This window comes from Electrophorus electricus, chromosome 25 (genome assembly GCF_041902795.1).
Source record: "Electrophorus electricus isolate QZ-2024a chromosome 25, ASM4190279v1, whole genome shotgun sequence".
NCBI classification, from domain to species: Eukaryota; Metazoa; Chordata; class Actinopteri; order Gymnotiformes; family Gymnotidae; genus Electrophorus; species Electrophorus electricus.
Window position 1 is genome coordinate 10,185,001 of NC_137521.1, and position 22,930 is coordinate 10,207,930.

General features: G+C 40.3%; 1 protein-coding gene across 3 annotated transcripts; it reads right to left on the bottom strand.

Moving 5' to 3' along the window:
• Positions 1–1,982: 1,982 nt before the first annotated feature.
• ptpn18 (protein tyrosine phosphatase non-receptor type 18) lies at positions 1,983–20,076 on the bottom strand. 3 transcript variants are annotated; one of them, XR_014119952.1, is made up of 16 exons: positions 19,835–20,070; positions 17,720–17,770; positions 16,231–16,339; positions 15,647–15,723; positions 15,270–15,365; positions 15,077–15,115; positions 14,914–14,982; positions 14,690–14,752; positions 13,925–14,067; positions 13,394–13,460; positions 13,066–13,143; positions 12,719–12,808; positions 12,078–12,169; positions 9,305–9,606; positions 5,500–5,835; positions 4,041–4,121 (listed from the first exon to the last, which is right to left on the bottom strand). XR_014119952.1 is itself a non-coding variant. In XM_035521809.2 (15 exons), exons 1-15 carry the CDS (start codon positions 19,910–19,912, stop codon positions 2,329–2,331), a joined length of 1,458 nt encoding a protein of 485 aa, XP_035377702.2. In that variant the 5' UTR covers positions 19,913–20,069; the 3' UTR covers positions 1,983–2,328. The 3 variants fall into 3 exon arrangements, 1 of the variants encoding a protein (XP_035377702.2); XM_035521809.2 differs by lacking the exons at positions 5,500–5,835; positions 17,720–17,770 and adding an exon at positions 1,983–2,402 and having other exon boundaries at positions 19,835–20,069; XR_014119951.1 differs by lacking the exon at positions 17,720–17,770 and having other exon boundaries at positions 19,835–20,076.
• Positions 20,077–22,930: the final 2,854 nt, after the last annotated feature.

The window sequence follows — 22,930 nt, forward strand, 5'->3', positions numbered from 1 at the left end:
ATTTAATTTATTTTTTAATTTTTTTACATGATTATCCCTTTGATATATGGGTGATGCTATTTAAAAAGTTCAATTTGGGGGCTGATTTCCCCCTTAAAATCCCCTCAGTTTAGATTCTCAATTGTATAAATGTACTTATTGTACAATAGAAGCCTTATCATAAACACATATTTTCTAAACTCTACATAATTTCAGGCACCTCTCAAATGTTGTATATATCAATGTAAACAAGAAAAAAAAAGTGTTCTTTCATGTTTTTGACTGTCAAATCATTTCATACTTATTGTTTATGCTACTTTAAAGGTCAGTTAATATAATCAACAAATATCAGTCTGTTTTGTTTTTGTTAAATGTTGAAAATGCCAAGGTCTTATTTATACAGTGATGAAATAACATATTCTACTCATTACTTTACATTTTGGATTGTTGGGTTTTTTTGGAAAAAAAATTACATAATTATCAAAGAATTGGACACAAATATCAATATTTTAATCAGATTTTGCTAATAGCAATTTTCAGATAAATGAACAAAAGCATTGGCCAAAACACTTTGGTCAATGACATAACCACTCTTATCAGCCATTTGCAGACCCAGCTTTGCACAGGCCTCTGAGAAAAACTATACTCCCATGTACAACACTATTATTAATATTATTATTTAATTGGCATACAATTTTAAACCTTTTTTAGAGACTGAAACACTGCTTAGGCCATAGGCTGCGTGTCTTCTTGCATATGAATATGAAGTGAGGCAAACCGCCGTGGGGGAACCTGATCCTATGTCAGCCTTCTGTACGAGCATATACTTTCTCTTTTGTTAATGGCATTCTCGGTCACATACAACAGACCACCAGCATTCCTGTGCCCACATGTGATGATTTATAGACGAGGAACTTCAGGTCACAGTTATCAAACTGTTCAGAGTCCAACAACTGACCTCCAGGCCGTCAGTACCCTCATGAGTGCTCTCTTCCTTTCTCTCTCTCTCTCTCTCTCTCTCTCTCTCTCTCTCTCTCTCTCTCTCTCTCTCTCTCTCTCTCTCTCTCTCTCGCCCTCTCTCTTCCCTTCCGAGATGCTGGATCAATACAGACCTGAACGCACTCTCCTGACTCCACTCTGGGAACACAGAGCAGAAGGAACCTTCCCAAGGACTGAGCCCCTGTACGAAAAAAAACCTTCATACTGAAACGCCATAGTTTCATTTCCCATAATGGCAGGGGTTTCTTTTGCCAGATATCCGCGTGGCGGTTTTATGAGCCTGGCTGACCCATGCATGTTCATTTGTATTGGACAAATCACAAATCCAGCTCATCACGCAGTATGGAACAACTATAGTGCCAGAACATTTCTGCCAGTGAATGTTTATCATTGTATATTGGCTGCGACAACAGAAAAGCGATTAGGTCCAATAGCCTTAGAATTTCATGCTTACTGCATTACCTACAAATATGAACCTCTATCTGCAGGCCTCAGAGCAGTGTATTAAACAATATTGCAAATACTGTGAGTTAAATAAGATCTCAGATTACTGTGTGACCAAAGCTCATTTGTATCAAGTGCTTCAGAATTTGAGTACTGGAGCTGATCTACCATCAGCTCTTTCTGTTATTCATTATTTACACTTCTTAATTGGGAAACTGATCTGAGATCAGGATTATAGCCACAGAACCTGATCTGCTGTCTGTGGCAGCACAGTTATGCTTCTGTAGTGACTGGGACTGGAACTCAGATTTTCAGAGGTTTCGATGACTGAAATGCAATAGCAGCAGAGTCACAGGGTCAATCTTTACATCTGGGAACATTCCAGAAGCAATTTATCCCTTGATTCTTTCCATGTCAAGAAAAAAGCTTTGTACACAGTTATGAACCAGTTTAACAAGTAAATGAACAAATGCAATCAATTTTGAAACATGAATAAGGATATAAAAATTATATTCTCCTGAAAGCAATATTTTGCTATGCTCATTATGCAGGTGACCTAATTTACTTGCTTTCTGCTCTGACCATTCCAGGCAACAAAAATATACCTCAATAGTGCCCTCTACTGATGGACGCGGTGCATCACAACAACAGCACACAAAAAAATCGGACACAAAAATGCTCAGCAGTTCACGTTTATAGTAAATCAAGTAGCTGCAATAAATTACTGCATGTACATTCAATTGTTATAAAGTCTCCAATACCACACACACACACACACACACACACACACACACACACACACACACACACTATAAACCAGTACCAAAAACAATATCACTGTATCATATAAGTTCATGCTAGGTAAATATATGCACTATAATGTGTATTAAAAAGAATGACACTGGTTCATCTCTCAAGACGATTCCACTCTGCAGGAGGGTCTCTGGGTCCCTTTGGCTTCTTTATTCGACACTTGAAACCTAAAGGTCCAGACAGCAAACACACACAAGCATTTACAGAGCTGGCAAATCATAGCACACGCCTATAAAGACAAATACACAGATACTTCTGAGCCTGTCAAAATGCTTGTTTTTGGCAATACAGAAACATCAGAGGCAGTGCTTCTCAAACATTTTGGAGGAAGTACCTCCAAAGTGCTACCCACAAACCGTCATCTCCCAGAGGCCATGTGGCAGTTTCTGGGTGGTACTTGAATGGTTTGGTTGGAGAATCTGGGTTTGAATGCTTTGGCTGTCAGTGGCAGTGAGTAAACAATTAAGCAGCGGAAACTGAACTAGTGCTGTTAAAGCTGTTATGTTCTTTTGAGAAACTCAGAATCCAAGGGTCTGTCTTTCCTCTAGTCTGTCTATCTTCCAGTTCCATAAATAAATATAAAAAACAAATCTCAACTGGAGCAATGCAGTTTTAGTGCATTTTTTTTTACTACCTTTATGTGTGTGTATGTTAAGGCAAGCTAAACAGGAAATATTACATTAACATTGATATGTATGGAGTGAACATACATTTCAGTGGGGGATAAAAATGCATGGGTGCATTGGACTTTTCGGTTTAATTTTACAAGTCACATGGTGATTTTTTCATATTTCATGCTCCACCGTAGCTCACTGCTGTACAATTTATCAGCTCACCTCTGACTACTAATAACATGACAAATTAATGTAGAAATAATGAATACTTGTCTGGCTCTGCTGAGAAAGTTGTGTAGGACTGTGAAATATTGCTAAATAATGCTATTATGGGGAAACAGTCATCTATTTTACATAGGTCCAGTTCTGACAACAATAGAGAGAGGAAATGGAACAGGAGATAGTTTGAACAGGAACAGAATATAAATGGCTGTGATGCTTCTTCCACATACATGGAATGAACATTGTTATATATACAATGAAGATTAATATATACGGTATGGAATTAACATAGATATATATGATACAATATAGATATATATAGCTATATATGGAAAGTAGCAGAGCCACTATCATGTACAACTAATATGTATATGAAACATACTGGAGGCACTACCATACATTCATTGTATATCTAACAAAGTTCATTCAACATATATTAATGACCATTATGTGTATATGTATATATGTGTATATGTATATATATATATATGTATATATATATATATATATATATATATATATATATATATATGACGTGTATATATAGAAGGTATATATATATATATATGACGTGTGTATATTACTCTGCCTCCACCAGCCTGAACTGTTGGCGTCATCAATTCATGTTGCTAAATTCTGACCCTCCCGTCACCATGGTGCAGCAGAAATCTGGATTCATCTGACCAGCTGCTGTTATTCCGCTGTTCAGTGATCCTGTTTTTGTGCTCTTTCAGCATCCTCTGAGCCCTTTTTTCGAATCCCATATTACTAGATATTTTGTCTCGGTCACACCATTCTCAATATACTATCAACACCACTGGGGAGAAAACACCACAAGGCTGCCAGTCTTTGAAACACTGGCCTCAGCTAGTCGAGTGCCGATGTCCGATTATATATAACATTATAAATATGTAAGGGTGAAGTTGGTGGGATACAGGGGAGCATGTGTGTAACATGGGCTTTACTCACCCAGGCCACCTGTGCTACACACGCTGCTGCTATCGTTGAAGACATACTCGTAGTCATCATCTGTCAAGCTGTGGTCACAACCTAAGGAAACGACCCACAAGGAGATCAGGTCAGTCTCAAACTGAATGAAGTGGTTTGTTGGAGTGAAAGAGAGAAAAGAGACAGAGAGAGAGAGAGAGAGAGAGAGAGAGAGAGAGAGAGAGAGACGAGAGAGAGAGAGAGAGAGCAGAGAGAGAGACAGAGAGAGAGAGAGAGAGAGAGAGAGAGAGAGAGAGAGAGAGAGAGAGAGAGAGAGACAGAGAGAGAGAGAGAGACAGAGAGAGAGAGAGAGAGAGAGACAGAGAGAGAGACAGAGAGAGAGAGAGAGAGAGAGAGAGAGAGAGAGAGAAAGAAAGAGAGACAGAGACAGACTGTGGGACTAATCTAACATTTCTTCCTGTTTATTTCTTTACAGCACTTCACACTGGTGTGGTTGATAAGGGTCCCCATTATAGGAATGATTCCAACAGCAATTCAACCCAGGCTGACATGGGCCAGACATGCTCACACACACACACACACACACACACACACACACACACAAACATACACAAACTCCTGGCTAACTGGAGTGCTTTGTGCTTGGGCTGGTAATTAATTCTTACTTCTTTATTCCCCTTTTGTTATCATTTTAACATATCCCTAATTTAAAAAAAAATTGCAGTATTTTGTTACTAAGCTGTTTTTATCTAAATACAAGAATGTGTAAAGTACGTACAAGACCCTTTTTGCAGAGGTGTTGTAGAACTATAGGAAGTACAAAAGATTGGAATTTTCTCTACATTTTATAAATGCACTCAAAGTGTTGAGAAGATGAAACACTCTGGTATAAGTGAGCATTAACTGATGACTGTTTTGAATGTAGGTTCAAAGATTCGAACTCCACATGTGCTTTCTTTGCCTGCTTAGTTGAAACAACAGAAGACAAGACCAGCTATATACTTCCTTCTACAGGAAGGCTGAATGTCCTGAAATGTACAACAGCACAAGTCACAATAAGTCTTTTCAGTGTAAGGGAGTTAAATGTCTCCCAAACGGTGACCTTTGCCTACATTATATTTACCTGACACTTTTATTCAAAGCATCACTTACAGCAACTTGAGTCTTGCTCAGGGGCCTAACAGTGGGAACTTGGCCATGGTGGGGCTTGAACCAACAACCTTCCAATTACAAGTCAAGTAGCTTAATCACTGAGCTGCCACATGGGAAAGCAAACTGTGTAGAAAGTGCATTGAAAACAATCAGGCTAGATACAGTTCACATCTGTAAACTGTATATATGTATATAATAAAAATATTTAAAATCCCTGCACTGATGAGTTGGTCTCTTGCAACGTTTCAGAGAGCTTGTAAGAGGAATTTAACAGTTTTGTAAATTCCTGATGGAAGTTTTAAACATGTAGTTGAAAAGTAAGCATTACCTGTGAATTTCTCATGCAGGACTCTGCTAGGCAAATATAAACAAATATGTATAAATATGCATGTATGCATGTTCACATATATCATCTAATAATAACACGAGCCAATCTATACTACCAGCACGTTCTGATCTCATCATGTATATGACTCAAAATAGAGACTGGTGTCAGTCTCAGGGCAATCCGACTGAAGTCTGAATGGACATGTTCCTCCACCGTGAAGGGCCAGGTGGCGTGTGCTGGGGCACAGGACACGTGCTGACTCAGCTCGGCGGGCCATCAACACGCCCTGCATGAGATGCCTTGTACGTTTCAGAAAACATCGATCTTGCTGCAGCTCTATGCAGCCAGTGTGAAAAGAGGAAATGTCATTAGTGTCAAAGCCATAAGTACTCCAATGCAAATACAAAAATACACATTAGAGGAGAGTGACCTCCTGATGTTTGGGTTGATTTTAATTCTGAAGAAAAAAAAACATGGCATCTCACAGCTCTGAATTCCATGTACAAAGTGTGTATTTTTATTCAATGAGATTAAAGCTGCCTGTTTTTACACCTGAATACAAAAGCTGACCACATTTCCACCGGAGACAGTTAAATAATAAACATCAAACCCACTCACTGTGAATACCCTGACGATCACATGACAGGAAGGAATACAAAAATAGAGAAGTACCAAAGAAGGGACAGGGGAATAAACACATTTCAAATTAAAATGTTCAGGCAGGTGCATGAAAGTGTTATCCAGCACCATGAAGACAAACACAAAGTCCTCCACACACAGTCCACACATTCCTCTACACACAGTCCTCTACACACAGTCCCCTACACACAGTCCTCTACACACAGTCCCCTACACACAGTCCCCTACACACAGTCCTCTACACACAGTCCCCTACACACAGTCCTCTACACACATTCCCCTACACACAGTCCTCTACACACAGTCCCCTACACACAGTCCTCTACACACATTCCCCTACACACAGTCCTCTACACACAGTCCCCTACACACAGTCCCCTACACACATTCCCCTACACACAGTCCTCTACACAAAGTCCTCCACACACAGTCCTCTACACACAGTCCCCTACACACAGTCCTCTACACACAGTCCTCTACACACAGTACCCTACACACAGTCCTCTACACACATTCCCCTACACACAGTCCTCTACACACAGTCCTCTACACACAGTCCCCTACACACAGTCCCCTACACAAAGTCCTCCACACACAGTCCTCTACACACAGTCCCCTACACACAGTCCTCTACACACAGTCCCCTACACACAGTCTTCTACACACAGTCCCCTACACACATTCCCCTACACACATTCCCCTACACACAGTCCTCTACACACAGTCCTCTACACACAGTCCCCTACACACAGTCCACTACACACAGTCCCCTACACACAGTCCTCTACACACAGTCCCCTACACACAGGCCCCCATACACACAGTCCTCTACACACAGTCCCCTACACACAGGCCCCCATACACACAGTCCTTATATGCAAAGCAAGACAAACCTTTTTTTCCGGCATTATCAACAATAACATTAACAATAGCTAATTATGCTTCGCAATGGTTGACAAATTAACAAATTTGACAAATGGCCCCTGAATTAATAACAACCGAACAAGGTAGACTTCTCAATATTAGACAAGCTATTGGTGTGTCTCTATCCACCAGTAGACATCACCACTAAAATTATCATGAAAATATCCAGATTTAGTTCTATTAACAATGACATTTTAATCGACACAGTGAGGCACCGTAAAACATCTACCCGCAGCCTTGACACCTTACCTACTATGTGCTCCATCCAACAGCAGATGACATACGTCAGCTAGTAAACACCTCACTCTTATTGGTTGCTTTTCCTAACACATTAAAAACCGCAGCGGTGAGCCTCTGTTAAAAAAAGAAAACCCTGTGAGTGACTGAGTTTAGTATCTACAGACCTATCTCAAATCTACTGTTTATCGAGAAAATCATTGTGAAAACTGAGAAATTGAGAAGATTTGTAGAGAAAATTGTTTTCAAGCAACACTGTCAGCAAATGGCTGTCTAGACCAATTTCAGTGAGAATTTCGACTTACAGTACTGAGACTACTCTAATCAATGTAGTTAATGGCATTCGTTGGAACACAGGTTCAGGGAAGCTGTCAGTTCTACTACTTCTAGATCTCAGTGCAGCCTTTGATACTGTAGACCATAACATTCCTATAGGTAGACAAGAAAAGCGGTTTGGACTCTCAGGACGAGTCCCAAAATGGTTCAGTTCCTACCTTTAAGTTCTTGGGCCGCTCCTATTTAACTTACACACGCATCCTCTTGGCTGAATCATACTAGACTCTGTGATATCATACCATAGCTATGCAGATGGCACTCAGATTTAATTAGCTTGTTCCCCAGACAACTATAGTCTGAATGAAGGTAAAATAGAGATTATTATATTTGGTAATAGCAATGAGAGGTACAGATTACCTGCCTACTAGGATTCGAAAACCCTAAAATTTACAGAGCTAGCACGCAACCTAGGTGTACTAACAGACTCTGACCTCAGCTCACATGAAATCAGTTACAAAGTCAGCATTTTATCCTCTTAAGATCATCAACAAGATCAGAGTCTTCTTGCCTAAACCAGATCAAGAGACGCTCATCCAGGTTGATTAGTGTGATCCAACAGCTTCAGACGATTCAACATGTAGTTGCTCGTGTTCTCAGAAGGAGACTAAGAAAAGAACACATCACTCCCATTCTTGAGTCCTTATACTGCCTACCAGAACAGAGCTGACCTTAAGGTATTATTACTAGTCTATGAAATGCATAATGGTGTAGGACCAGCGTATCTACCCGATATGCTGCAGGGTTATGTGCCGGGCAGAAATCTTAGGTCATTAGGAACTGATCCGTTAGTCCTGCATAAGGTCAAACCTAAGCATGGAGAGGCAGCCTTTAGCTACTGTGCTGTTTGTAAATGGAACCAGCTGTCAGGTGATATTAGAAGAGCTCCAACACTCAATGTTTTAAAATCAAGGTTATAAATGTTCCTGTTTGGCCAAATTTTGGCTCAGGTTAGATATTGTTATTATATAATTACTATATTGTTATTTCCATTCCTGTGGCACTGCACTTTTTATTTTTAAGCACCAAAAGTGTCTTTTTTTTTCCTTCATTTTTTCTTTAATACTTATTTTATCTTAATCTTATTTTAGTTTCTCTTAATCTTAATTTTCTTAAACTTGTTGTGTTCAATATTCAATTTTAAGAACTTCTGTAATGTTTTTACCTTGTTTCTCGGTGAAGACCTCCCTGCAGTGATAGAGCTCAGGCTGTAATAAACTTTGTCTTTTCTTATGTGAAGCACTTTGAATTGCTGGTGTGTATGAAATAAGAAATAAACAAATAAATTTGCCTCTCCTTGCTTTGCCTCTCTAAAGAGCCTGTTGCACACACCGAGAACAAGAACGTTGACGAACACTGCAGTAACTGTTAGAGTTGAATGCATTTGCTGCGTGGTGGAAACTGCACTGAAACAAACAAAGTGCTAGAGTTTGTATGAGAGTTTGTATAGCAGTTGCTTATTCATGCACCAACTTCTCCTGATCTAGGTGTGACTTCCTGCCATTTAATCATCTTTTCATCTCATCATTTTGACAAGTTCACCCTTCAGCATGAATGTCTCTGATAAACATTAAGGGGTAGAGGGGGAAGGATAGTTAAAGGGAAGGAGGAACTTCGCGTTTTTCTCTGAAAAGCAAATACATCAAAATGAGACTGCCATGATTTCCCTCACCGGTCGGTGGTTCGAAGCCACTGCGCTCCGTCTCCGATGGCGCCGTCTTCTCCGGCTGGCCAGCCAGAGCCGTGCTGGAGGATGTTGCAGTGTGCCCGCTCCCCATGGCCGAGTTCTTTGGCTTCACAGCGCTGTAGAGGGCTTGTGGGGGGCTCTTCTGGCTGCTCCGCTCGGCGTTGTCGTAGTAGTGGACCGTGCGAGCCGTGGGGGAGGGCCTGACCTTATTGATGACTGCGTAAGTGTCGTTCATTGTGGTGGAGGGAGGAGGATGAGAAGACCTGGGTCGCAGTGGATGTGGTGTCCTACACAGGAAGAAAGCGGCAGAGGAAGATAATAAAGATGATGATGATGATGATGATGATGATGATTTGCATACTTCACATGATCAGAGTAAATAAGAGAATTTTGGGTTGTATTGCCAAATGGGAGAAAAAGCTCATTTCATTCAGGGCTTCACATGGAAGTTAAATGTCCTTATTTCTTCTTAATTGCAGTATGTTGTCTGCAGATATTCAGCAAAATGAAATTGTTAAATATATTTGCTTAGCTGCTGCCTTATCTTGCAAAGCTCTTTCTACTGAATTTGCAAAAACCTATTTTCATTTTTCACCCTGATAGCATCATATGCTCATGGAGAGAATGTTGGGAACCTCTGCATGCTTTCCAAGCTGGGGACAGCTTGTTTCTTTGGAAATGTTTCTTTGGAAATGAAACCGCTAACAGTTTCTATTTTAGCTTCGCCAGATGATGAGTTTTAGCAATTCTGGTAATTCAAAAGTAGATATAAGCCATTGTGAGCATTTTCCTTCACTGCTAATGAAGAGTCTGTTTATTTATACATGAGCAAAGGCACAGCTTGTCTGTGGTTTATCAACCGCAGTCTCTGTATAATTCTAGCACTTCGATGCTGTAATTTGTGAAGCTTAATATGATCTTACATTTGTATACTAATGATACAGTTATGCATCTGATCATACTCGTATCATACTGCTAATACAGTTATACTTCTGAGGGTACAGTCTGGCCAGATTTTGAGCCATTGAAGTTCCACGAAACATGCTGGCTGACAAGAAATGTGTTGATGTTGGGTTTTAAGTCTGTTTAAAATAAGCGTATTGATTTTGCAAGAGACATCTATAGTTTGACACAGTTAAAGGCCTTGATGTAACCCTTGTTGCTTGGCTGCCCACGGCGTCTTCAGGCAGCACAGAATGCAGAAGCTCATGTCATTAAAAAGAAGCCAAAATAAAAAAAGAACATCTGTTCATATTATCGGGTGTTATTCATTTAGATTTCTAAAACCTCTGCTGTTGTTTTTGTGTTTGTTCATTACTTATTTCTGCATTTTTGGGTATTAGATTTAATATTTTTTTAAAAGGCAGAAAATAGATTTCTCTAATATAATTTATTATCAGAATATAAACCGTTTAACTTTTCCTATGAAAAGCGTTTTGTTTCCAGTTTTCTAGACCCTGAGCACGCATTAAAACTGCCATTTTTTTTGTCTATTTTTAGTCTAGATTATTAAATTATGACAACTTTTAGTCTAGATTATTATTATTGTTATCTTAAACCTGATTTGAAAATAGTAAAGTGCAGTAGAGTACTACATATTACTGGATACAAACAGCATTTTTTTTGTTGCAGTTATAAGTTAACATAAGTTACGCAATAAGACACCAGTTTATCACTGATGTTTATTGCCTTGGTGGAACTAGAGTCATTCTGTAAGTGATGAAAAGTAATTAAAATCTATTTAGATCAGACATAATTTTAAAACATAAAGTTTAATGTTACACACAGAAAATTAAAGAGTAGCCCCCAAAAATGAGGTTTGTGACATCACAAACTGTCCTAACACAGTATATTTTATATTTCAGTATATTTCAACTGGATCTATCTATCTATCTATCTATCTATCTATCTATATATATATATATATATATATATATATATATAGAGAGAGAGAGAGAGAGAGAGAGCGAGAGCACATTATTATTGATGTTTTTATTTTATACATGCCAATTAATAATCATCGTTCCTATGTGAGCAGTCCCTTTGCCAATGGCGGATGAACATTGGCTATAACTCTATCTTACATAAAACATAAGTCCTTCCAGTGTAGCAGACACTGCATTCACATGAAGGTTCGCATTTCAGAAATGAAACATATTTCACACTACATCAGATCATAGATGGATACACAGAAAATAAATGTCCCCGCGTTCTACAGAGGAGCACTCCTGCGTTCTACAGAGCAGCACTCCCACATTCTACAGAGGAGCACTCCTGTGTTCTACAGAGGAGCACTCCCGTGTTCTACAGAGGAGCACTCCCACATTCTACAGAGGAGCACTCCCGCATTCTACAGAGGAGCACTCCCGCGTTCTACAGAGGAGCACTCCCGTGTTTTACAGAGGAGCACTCCCGCGTTTTACAGAGGAGCACTCCCGCATTCTACAGAGTAGCACTCCTGCATTTTACAGAAGAGCACTCCTGTGTTCTACAGAGGAGCACTCACGTGTTCTACAGAGGAGAAGGTCTTAGCACTGTGTCTACAGTCTAACAGAAGCATGTTTGTCTTTGAGACAAACACAGACATGGATGGCTAAGCTGCTGTCTGAAGGGCGGCTATGAGTTTATCTTTCATCTGAACTACAGAACCAGCCAAGCAGGGTGAGCAGCTTCTGCGTATGTACGTGTGGATGTATTTTTGTGTGTGCGTGTGCGTGTGTATGCATGTGTGTATTTGTTTCTGTGTGCATGCGATTACCTTGTTTTTTGGTCGGAGTTGCTGCCACTGATAGACACTGACCTCAGAGCTGGTTTCGGAGGGACCACATTGGTGTAGAGGCCAGGGGGAGCCTAAAACCAACACGGAGAAGGCAAAAGAAGTTCTGAAGTGCTCTGAAGCCCAAGCGGCAGGCGGAGGAGATGTTTATCACGGCAGTGCATGCACTGCCGCCCCAGCATTTGCATAGAGGAAGTGCTCACTCAGAACACTTCCTGCATCACTTTGCTTGCAGCCGAAGTTCTTGAGGAAGTACAGCCATAACAAGCAGAGGGGGCCGCTCAGATCTGCACTTACGTTAACACACCACCCACTCTCTCATGGAGGAGAGAGTGATTGTGTTCTTTTCTTGCAGAGGCTGCCGATCCTAATCTCAACACCTGTACCGTGGAGTTCAGTGTGTTCCTGAGTCTAATACACTTGACTGTCACTGGTATTAGCTGTCAACGGCTGGGCCCTTTGAACCAGAAGAGCGCGGCAGACATTAAACCAGAACTGGGTGCCCACAAGTTCTCATAGAGTATCTGCCATCTGGAGGCCGAGGAGAGTAATTACATACACAGTTGTTAGGAGTATGTGGGAGCAGCTAGGAGGTTTTATGAGCGATGCGACTAAAAACTTACCTTGGTCTGATTATGGTAAGTCTGGGAAGGTTCTCTCAAGACCTTCTTAAACATGTGTGCCACAGTATGAAAAATAAACTCATATTGCTCCTGGAAGGACACACACGGACACACACACACACACACACACACACACAAACATTATATGCGCTGTCATTTTCAGGACATAAAGAAGAATTCTGCTAGAAATAACACCTTTGAATATTTAATAAAAGCTATAAATTTGCTATAACTGAGTTATATGATAATACCACCTTTTTAATGTTCATCAGAACACAGTTTATTCATTTATCACACATTAATTCATTTCTTAAGCAGTTTATTACTCATGCAGATAGAAACTCTACCTTGGTTTGAACAGCTGATGGTCTTTGCCGCCTCAGTTGCATAACTATATCCATAATGCTGAAATCTTCTCCAATTTTCTGATATATAGAAATTTGCAAACTTATATAGACATCACATATCAATATCAACCACTACAGAAATCTGTATTACTCATTAAAAGTAATCCTTAATTCTTTAAAAATACATTTGCGATGAGATCATTCATTTTCTTCATCGGGTTTGTTTCTAAAAACACTCTACCTTTATGAAGCTCACTGGTAATGGTATTTAACACTCCCAGGACATATGCTTGTATGTAACAGCAGTGTTTTAAGCAAGAATCTTTACCTTTTGGTCTAGTAGGTCATTAACGTAGTCAATGGCACAGATCACCCCAGTCCTTCCACAACCGGCACTGCGAAAGCAATCGGTTGATACACAGCAGTCACTTGACATCACCAACCCTATTCTCACCTCGAGCTCCGGAGAGCCGCGCTGTCAGCCAGCGCCGTTCCCTTACACTACAGGGTGCGAGTAATGAGCACGTTTGTACAGGAGCCTGTGAGTTAACTGGCTATCGCAGTGGCCCATCAGGTGCTGAATATTTAACATGTCTCGCTTCATTCAGATGGTGGGATTAAAATGCATGGAGCGGGCGAGGTGTGGGTGGAGACGCCTGCCATTGCGTCTCTCGCCCTGATGAATTTTCATGGGCAGATGGGTCATTTGTCAAAGGATGGGCAATTTTGCAGTGTGTGACTTACAAAGCCATTGACTTGTGTGTGTGTGTGTGTGTGCATGTGTGTGTGTGTGTGTGTGTGTGTGAGAGAGAGAGAGAGAGAGAGAGAGAGAGAGAGAGAGAGAAAGAGAGAGACAGACCTGCAGTGGATAAGCACAGGTCCTGTGTGGTAGGCCTGTCTAATATGAGTCAGTTCCATCATTCCCAGAATGCCATCGGGCATGTTTGGAATTCCATGATCTGGCCAGGCAGTGTACTGGAACTGGGACACAGTGTGAGTTTCCTGCACATGGAAATGAGTGTTTGGATTTAATATGTTGACGGCAGTATAGAATTAAGAAACACAACACATATTGCTGCCCCTTTATTTCTTGTTAAGAAACATGCTTTTCTGATTTCATGAATGGAACTTAAACAGGCAGTTTTGCTTTGTGTGTTTATACACATTGTCACGTTGTGTATTTGTCACGGAACTCCCCCCCACCACCAGTCACGTGGTACGGCCTCCCGCATGCAGAGGGGTTCACTCTTGTCTGTGGCCACGCCCCCGTGAGGGCACGCACCTGTACGGGGTTAATCGTTAGTGTTTGTTAGTCTATTTAAACCCCTGTCAGTGTGCCCCTCACTGTTGGTCATTGTTTGTCTGTCAGTTCAAAGCTTATGTTAGTATCCATGTTTGTCTAGCCTGTGTTCATGTTACACTCGTTGTTAGGGTTAGGTGTGTTTGTTATCTGTTAATGTCATGTGTGAGTGCAACCATTGTCTGTTACATGTTGTGTTAAATGTTTCACGATGGCAAGGGAGTCTGTGTGTCCTGCTCCATGCCCTGCGGCACTCGGGCATTCGTTACAGTATTTCTTCAGACAGTGAAAGATTGCACAGAGGGTAAAGGATGATAAACATACATCACGGTATTTCACTGCCAGTGTTCGGAGTATCACTTCCTCGTTTGGAAATGATGCTTCTACCTGCCAGAACAATGATGACACACACAGCAATTTCAGCAATGGTGTTTCCTCTAGGCAGTATCTCAGTACCAGAGGAGCAACGGCCATCACCAAAGATCCTCAGATCTACCACAATAACACAGATGTGCTAGCTATGAGGGTTTAGTCCGAGAAGCTCTTACTGTTGAGACAGTGAAGGGACCGAAGACAGCTGACTCACTGGTAGATGCCCAGTAGACCTCACATTTTTTCTGTAATAAGGCAAACAAAAAGTTGAGTAAAAATAAGACCACAATTATTTTTGGTAAAAGGAGAAAAATGCAGGCAGACAGAAAACACTTTTACCTTCCCCATTTCTATCTCCTTACATGCCATGACTATGACCTGCTCCAACAAAACAAACAAAGCATCTAAACACAGCTGAGGCAGAGTAAGCATTGTTTATATAAATGTCATCTCAGTCTAGGCATCTGTCTTATTTGTTATTTGATTGTATTAATAATGTGTATAAACCAAGACTTCCAAATGAATTATTTACCCGGACGTCATATTGCCAAATCATACGCCAGAAATCCACCAAGGTGTTACTCAAGGGGCCTTGAGTTGCGATGTATATCCTGCTCTCAACTGCCCCCTAGTGGACAATCAGGACCAAGTTCTCAACATGTATTACTGCATTCAAATCAATGCTGGAAAAATAAATGAAATGTTTAACAAACAAACAAAAGTCTTTCAGTTTGTCACCCTGTTTCATGTGATACATTATTAGCTTGTAAGTTGTATATTCGACAAAAGATCATTGATAATTAAATTCTACTATGACATTTTTTGAACATAAATGCCGTGGTCATGTCTATTCAACAAGTCCCTATAATAAAGTGATTCTTATCGTGACTGTATCCATGGAAGCAGTACCTTGACAAAGTTAGCATTGATGTAATCGGAATTATATTCAGGCGTCGTTGGCCCCAGAATGACGCGGCTCTGGTCATCTGAGAAGAAACATTCGCAGAGTTAGAGTTATGCTCCGTATCCTTCATCTAAACAGTAAAGAAATTCACTCAGTAATTTTCCATTTGCCATGATCATTATGGAACATCATTCACATTATCAACTTTAAAACAGATGCAAAATTCTGATCCTGTAAAGCAATGGTTCTCCATGCCAAGGTGCTGCTTGTTCGTGTCTTTACTGGTGTAACACAGCACACTGCGTTTATTAGACCTGACAGATACCTGCTTGATAATTACTGACGTCACGTATGACAGAAGTTGATTGAAATGCATCGATTAAGAAGACGACCAGTTTTAAAACCTCAGGCTGGGCCTGAGTTAAGCAACCTGCTTCAGAAGGTCGCACTTTGATGCTAGAGTAAGAGTGTCTATTTGAACACCTCTGAAGTCATTAAGACGCTCTTAACCCTGCAGTAACACAGGCTAACCGCTAGGGGGTCCCATAAAGGCCGCTGGCCCAGATGCAAGGTGCTCACTCTTACGTACAGGGCAGGATATCCTTGTAGCGGTTTTTCTTCACATTTTCTCGGAGGCCTCCAGCCTCATAGGTCAGGCCGTAGATTTGTTTCATGTAGGTGTTCTGCTGACGAATTCTCTGCATTACAGAACACTGTACATAAGCAAGCTGTCATTCACAGTAAGCACAGAGCAGCAAAGATAAGCATCAAGAATGATTCATCCTTGTGAACAAGTGTGATCATTTAAAACACCGTTTTAAACTATCATAGTTTTATACTACACAGGCTGCTATGCAACAGTAAAACTACATAGTAAAACAAGAATGAAGATTTCCAGAAGAATAATGTTTTTGTAAAGCAAACCAGCATCCATTTGTCAGTCCATCATCTGTCAAGATTCCCGCTGAGTTTTCAATTTCACAAGAATAAGCTTGAGTTATATGCATATCTGCAATGCTTGATATATATGATATATGATATGATATATGATATATATGCTATACGATATATGAGAGATATATATATATATCATATGATATATGATATATATGCTATACAATTTGATATATAAGATATATTATCTGATATATGCACAATCCTTTTGTAGGCTTCTGTCCAGTAGCCCCACTATGATCATATTCTGTGGATGCTTGAGAGCAACACTTTCACAGTCTTAATTTCCAGACAAATCGTTATAGATATGCTAAAACATCTGGATATGATAAGTAGCTATAAGACACACATTTCCTTAAAACGTATTTGGCTGGTTATTGTAATTGTGATATTGTTATTACAACTGTAATTATAATGTCTGAGTAATGATACCCCTTCTGTCTTTATTATGCCAGTCAAAGCAATAATTAATTAATATGATTATGTGTGGGGATCTGATTAGAATTACCCCTCTTCCTCTAAACCTTATTCACTCAAACAGATAATCGACACCGCCCCAAACAACCATCACTCTAGCGGACAGGTTGGGCTTCAGTTCCAAATCTGACCACAAGGTAGGGTTTTAGTCTAACAGGCCAAAACCAAAAACACCTTTTAATAATTAAGAATGTGAATTAATTAACTGAAAAAGTAACAAAAGCTAACACATAAAGAGTCTTAATGGACAAAGTGCAAACTAGACAAAAGTTTTAAAAATTATGTAATTATAATCTAATATTCAACTGGATGATGCAATTTCCAGTACACTCTTAACGAGGAAATAATTATGGTTATATTTACTATGGCACTACAAATCAAGGAGGTGTGCATTGTTTTTTTGTGACTTGAACAGACATAAACTAAAGCACAATTGCTGAGTAAATTGCAGTGGTAATTATCATTCACACATTTATATTTACATGAAAATAGAATATATTGCATAATGTCATTCATATAATCCAAAACTGAAAACTGAAATCAACTATATTGTGATAGACATTATATTGAATATATTGCATTATATTTCAGTGTATCTAAGATCCTGGAAGCTAGAAAAGGTTTGCATGACCCCACCCTCTACAAACCTACTGCTCCTCTCAATCTTCCTCTGCCCACTACACAGCTCTTGATTACTGCTGTTAGCAGTGATAGAAAATACACACACACACACACACACACACACACACACACACACACACACACACACACACACACACACACCTCTGTGTTACTTTCTTTATCTGTTATGGTGGTTCCTTTTTTTTAGGTGGAAAATTCCACGTGTTCCACTTTGCACAGATAAAAGTCACAGCACCACTGCTGATGATCTTTGTGTGGGTTATTTGTAGTGTGTTGCTAATTTGCCTGTGTGAAAGGTACACCAATAGGACTAGATACCGGATATACAAAAACGAACGCAGATGAACATATAATCAAATAAGCCTCTGAAACCACAGCCACCTAAGGCTGACATGCATTGAGCACTTTTGGGAATGTGACAAATTTGGGTATGTGAAGCAGGCAATGTGGTGGCCATGTGTCAAACAGACTCTGTTTCAGATCTGCAGAGGTGGTGGCCTGTTTCTGCCAGGAGCATGTAGCCAAGCGACAAACGCGGCCTGGCCTGGCACTCCGCTTCCAGTTAGAGCATGTCACGGCAGAGCACTAAACTCTGCTGCATGGCAGCCTTCAAAGATGTTGTAAAGATGCTAAGGACAGGCAGGCATGTGCCTGAGTGTGTCAGGGTCATTATGAAAGCCACAGGACTTTTCCTACTTCCTTTGCTGCAAAGGGAGAACAGCTCAGCATACACTAAAGTGCTGTACTTTCATTTTGAGACTGGAGCACAAGCTGTAATCAGTCACAAACGGCGGCGCTGAACACAACCTTTGACTGTCGTGCAATATAATGAAAGGTTCACTTAGAAGGTGTCTGTGTTTTGAACGGAAAGAGCACGTGCTTGAGAAGAGGCTCCCAAAACAGTCTGCTGACCTACAACCAGACTGTATGTAACTTTAATGACTGGGATCCTGATAACACTCAACAGAGAATAAAGAAAAGAAAAGATTGTGTATTGTCTCAGTGAATCCTGTCTAGGGTTATGCAACATAAGCATATCTAATAGAGATGTTTTTGGTTGTAGTTGTTGTTGATGTCTTGTAAAATGGCACATGTAAATGTCAAGTGTTCGCTGATGTTTCAGGTATACCCGCACCATGCCATTGGGTCCCATTATCTCAAATGAAGGAAAATAGACACGCATGACCCTGTGATCAGAACGCTGGTATTGGCTCCGGGGGACAACATGCTGAAGCATTAACTGAGTCATAGTGCACTTTCTGGCTGTAGCACAGAGGCAGAGAACTAAGCTGATCAATAATCGATACTGGTCAGTACCCCAGCACTGTGGAGAGCCCACCAGTGATGGCTAACTCTCTTACCAGGTATGTGGGTGTCTCTGCAAAATATTGGTTGTATGCAAATGTTTTATTTCACACATCAAACTATAGACATCTCTTAACATATTCAAACCACTTGAGGTTGGAGTTTATGTCCTAATAAAATGTATGGCATGTTATCAGATTCTATATTCTGCTTCAGAGCATTGCTAAAAATCAACTGACAAGTTAATAATCAACTGACAAGTTAATAATCAACTGACAATAAGGAACCACTACATGAGGCATTTCTGAGTTTTAGCCCCCAGAAATGATTCAGCTGTTGGAAAAGTTCTGCAGACCTCAAAACTCTCAGTTACTGTTCTCACTGAGGACTCCTCGCACTGTACTGTTTTAGTCTGCTTCCTTGAAGTGAGGTCTCCCTCACTCAGTTAGGTCGAGTCAAAATAAGGTTGGATAGTCTCGTGTAATTTGGTAAGTATGTAAAATAGACCTAAAAAAAAACAACACTATACCAAACTTTCGGGAAAGTTTGTGTTTAGGAGAACTAATTTAAAAAGCAACATTAAAACTTTACAAGAGCACGATCTTATTATTTTCCTGTTTATGTAAAAAAATGTAAAAAGAAAACTCACTAAAGGTTTAAAACGTTTTCAAATCCACCGCACTTCTACGAATTTAATGCCCAATGTGAAAAACTACCAAACGCCCTCCAGTTGAGAAGCTCAAGCCTTGCCTCCTTTCACGCGTGTATTGCCCTTGGGCCGTGTGTGCGAGCCTGAGTCACCGCGCAGTACTCACCGCGTACTCGGTTGCAATGCTGTCACGCTCGGACACGGCGCGCACTCGCTCAATGAACTTCACGAGATGTGTTTCCATGGAGTTTTGGGATTAATTATTTTCTTTTATAGCTTCCCAATAAACATGACGCAAACTGTTCCTAACTATCCTTAGAGCCCCGTCGGATTAAAGCACGCCGCATACCCAGTGCGCATCGTCAGCTGTTTCTCACATCATTCGTCTGGAGCAGAACTGCTAGTGGGAAGTTCGCGTTCAGTTGCTGAGACTACGTTGATGTTGCTCACACGTCAATCAAACAGTGGCCACGCCCCGTCGCTTACTCTCATCCAGACAGCAGGCTGCTGTTGCGCGTTACAGCAGCACCTGTGCAGACTTTTGGACGCGCTTGTGGCGTGTGCTTGACTGGACCACTGACCACTCATATCGCTCTGTGTCACTTTAGGGTGCTGTCATTGTGACCTATCATAGCGTTTTGGGAACAGTAAGTCCCCACAAGCTTCTGCATTTCTCTGTGCAGGCTCATGAGCAGCTGAGTCGTCCGTGTAAACATGTCGTTTCCTCAGGAGTCCAGCATAGCGGCTCTTTGCTGCAGATATCCAACCCTATTGGCCTCAAAATAAAGGTCCCACCAGTCAGAACATTCCAAAGGTATAAAACATTTTGGCATTGATGAAAATAAAGTACTTCATACCAAACCTGTGGACCTTTTCTGTGATAGGGGCGCATGGATTCACCAATTAATTTTTTCCCCTAAAATAGTGCTAATCACTTGATAAAGGACTGTTATCTTCTTCACTCCAGTCACATTATAACTGGAGTGAGATAACGAGTACGGAACACAGCAAGAATTAGGCCTTAATAACTGGCTGTTTGAACTCAAGGATTTATCATCAACTATACATAAAACAAAATTAATTTCATCAAGATAACTTTTAATTAACATGGCATATAAAACAAATATTGTATGCACTAAATCTTTTTTCTGTATCCTGATTACACAACGCCGTTACATGTATTCCGTTACTATTCTACGTCATGCATGTGTGGGTGAGAGATGATACAGGAGACTGTGATGAAAAATGAATCACTTATCTACTGGGTATAGTGTCAGGTGAAGGAAAACACAGCTTTTGAATTTGTACATTTGCGCATTTAAACTCTCTCTCTCTCTCTCTCTCTCTCTCTCTCTCTCTCTCTCTAGTTTGAGGTGAGTATCTGCAGTGTACTGTATTTAGAGATATTCAAAATAGTAGTGAAGTAAACAAGGTTTAGGGAAACATAATCAACATGCTTCTTAATTGAGTAGGATGAACCAGTTCACACACACACACACACACACACACACACACACACACACACACAAATATATATATATGATATATATATAAATATATATATGTGTGTATGTGTGTGTGTGTGTGTGTGTGTGTGTGTATATATATATATATATATATATATATATATATATATATATATATATATATATATATATATATATTAGCCTCTTTATCTTTATTAGGAACACCTGGCTTGTAAATGTATTAGAATCAATAATCCATATGTTGCCATGGCTACAAAGTCTATGTGAAGTTCTGGAAAAGGATTATTTATGCCAACAACAAAGTTCACCTACACTGCAATTTTTCCACCAGTGTTCATGTAGACTTGACAGTTGAATATATTCTGAACTTTTATTCTAAGCTGTCAGTGAAACTTCTAGGCACCAAGACTGAGAGCACAGCACATGTGTGTGTAATGAAGGAACAGCCTGACATCTTTGTATAGACAAAGAACAGCCTGACATTTGCTTACTTAGAGGCTCATGTTGTAAACCCATTAACATATCTAGAATCCAACACAGTAAGCTATTATAATATTATTAAAAACAAACATACAAAAAAACCTCCCACATTTTATCTTACCTAATGCTCAATTACTTCATGTACACTAATGTCTATTTCTTATGTGTTGCACAGCAAACCTTGAATATCTTACTTGTCCATGTGATTTCCATATGTTAACACTATATTGAAAGTGTTGCAACACTGCTGAAGTGTGAAAACTTTCTGAATATACGTGTAGCAATGTATTGTTCTCTCCCTGGCCGGAAGTGATGTAAATGGATGGGGAGGCATCCATCATGTGGGGTCTTATACTACACGGTGCCGTGAATGTTCTGAGCGCTCGCTAAACCACAGGCATCCTGTGACAACCCCCTAATCCCTAATGAACCTATAATGTGCTGTCACAAAAATGGATTTTTCAGCATTTAATGGAACAAGTGTTGCCCCATTTCCAGTCTGCAAAGAGAAGGGACTCAGCTGGAGGGAAGTGCGAAACAGAAAGCATATGCTCAGTAGAGACAATGCAGTAAATATCAGCAATTCAGCATGTGCAGCTGAGATCGCCACCACAGGTTTTCTTGCAGCCAACACCGGGGAAGAGTCTGCTTTACTAACTATTACTAGCCAGAGCAGAACAAAGACATATTGAGACTCCCTCAGCTCTGGGTGCTGATTGCACAGTAACTTTCATATATTTGCCAATCAAAATGAAGACCGTATGACGGACGGCTTGGGGAGCCACACAGGAAGCACATTTTGTTTTGTACTAGGCAGGGTAAGGAAGGCCATAGATTCTCACTCTGACAACAAACAGGTTCTCTCCTCTGTGATGAGGCCCGTGATGGCTCTGGCATGCTTTGTGCTAGCTGGAGGCTGGACGCCTGATCCATTTACCAAAGTGGCAATAGAAGGCCTGCATACCCATTTGCATTTTACATTACATGGATTATTTTTAATGTGTGCGGTGTATATTTTGGTCCTGTTTTAAAAAATATTTTAAACCATAACCTGAACCAAAAGAGAGTACCAAATACAATATTAGATCAAATTAAACATTGGAATTAACACCCACAAGTGCATAAATCCAATGCAGACTACTGATGGTAATTCAACAAGGATGATTTCCTCACTTTTTCGATCCGTTAGTCTCCTTTAGATCAGTGTGCAGTTGTCTCTATGCAGGTAAAGTCTTTGGGGTTTGTGTTAGTGTCGACCAGCCAGTCAGTGTGAGCTGCAGCTCTGTGCTGAGCAT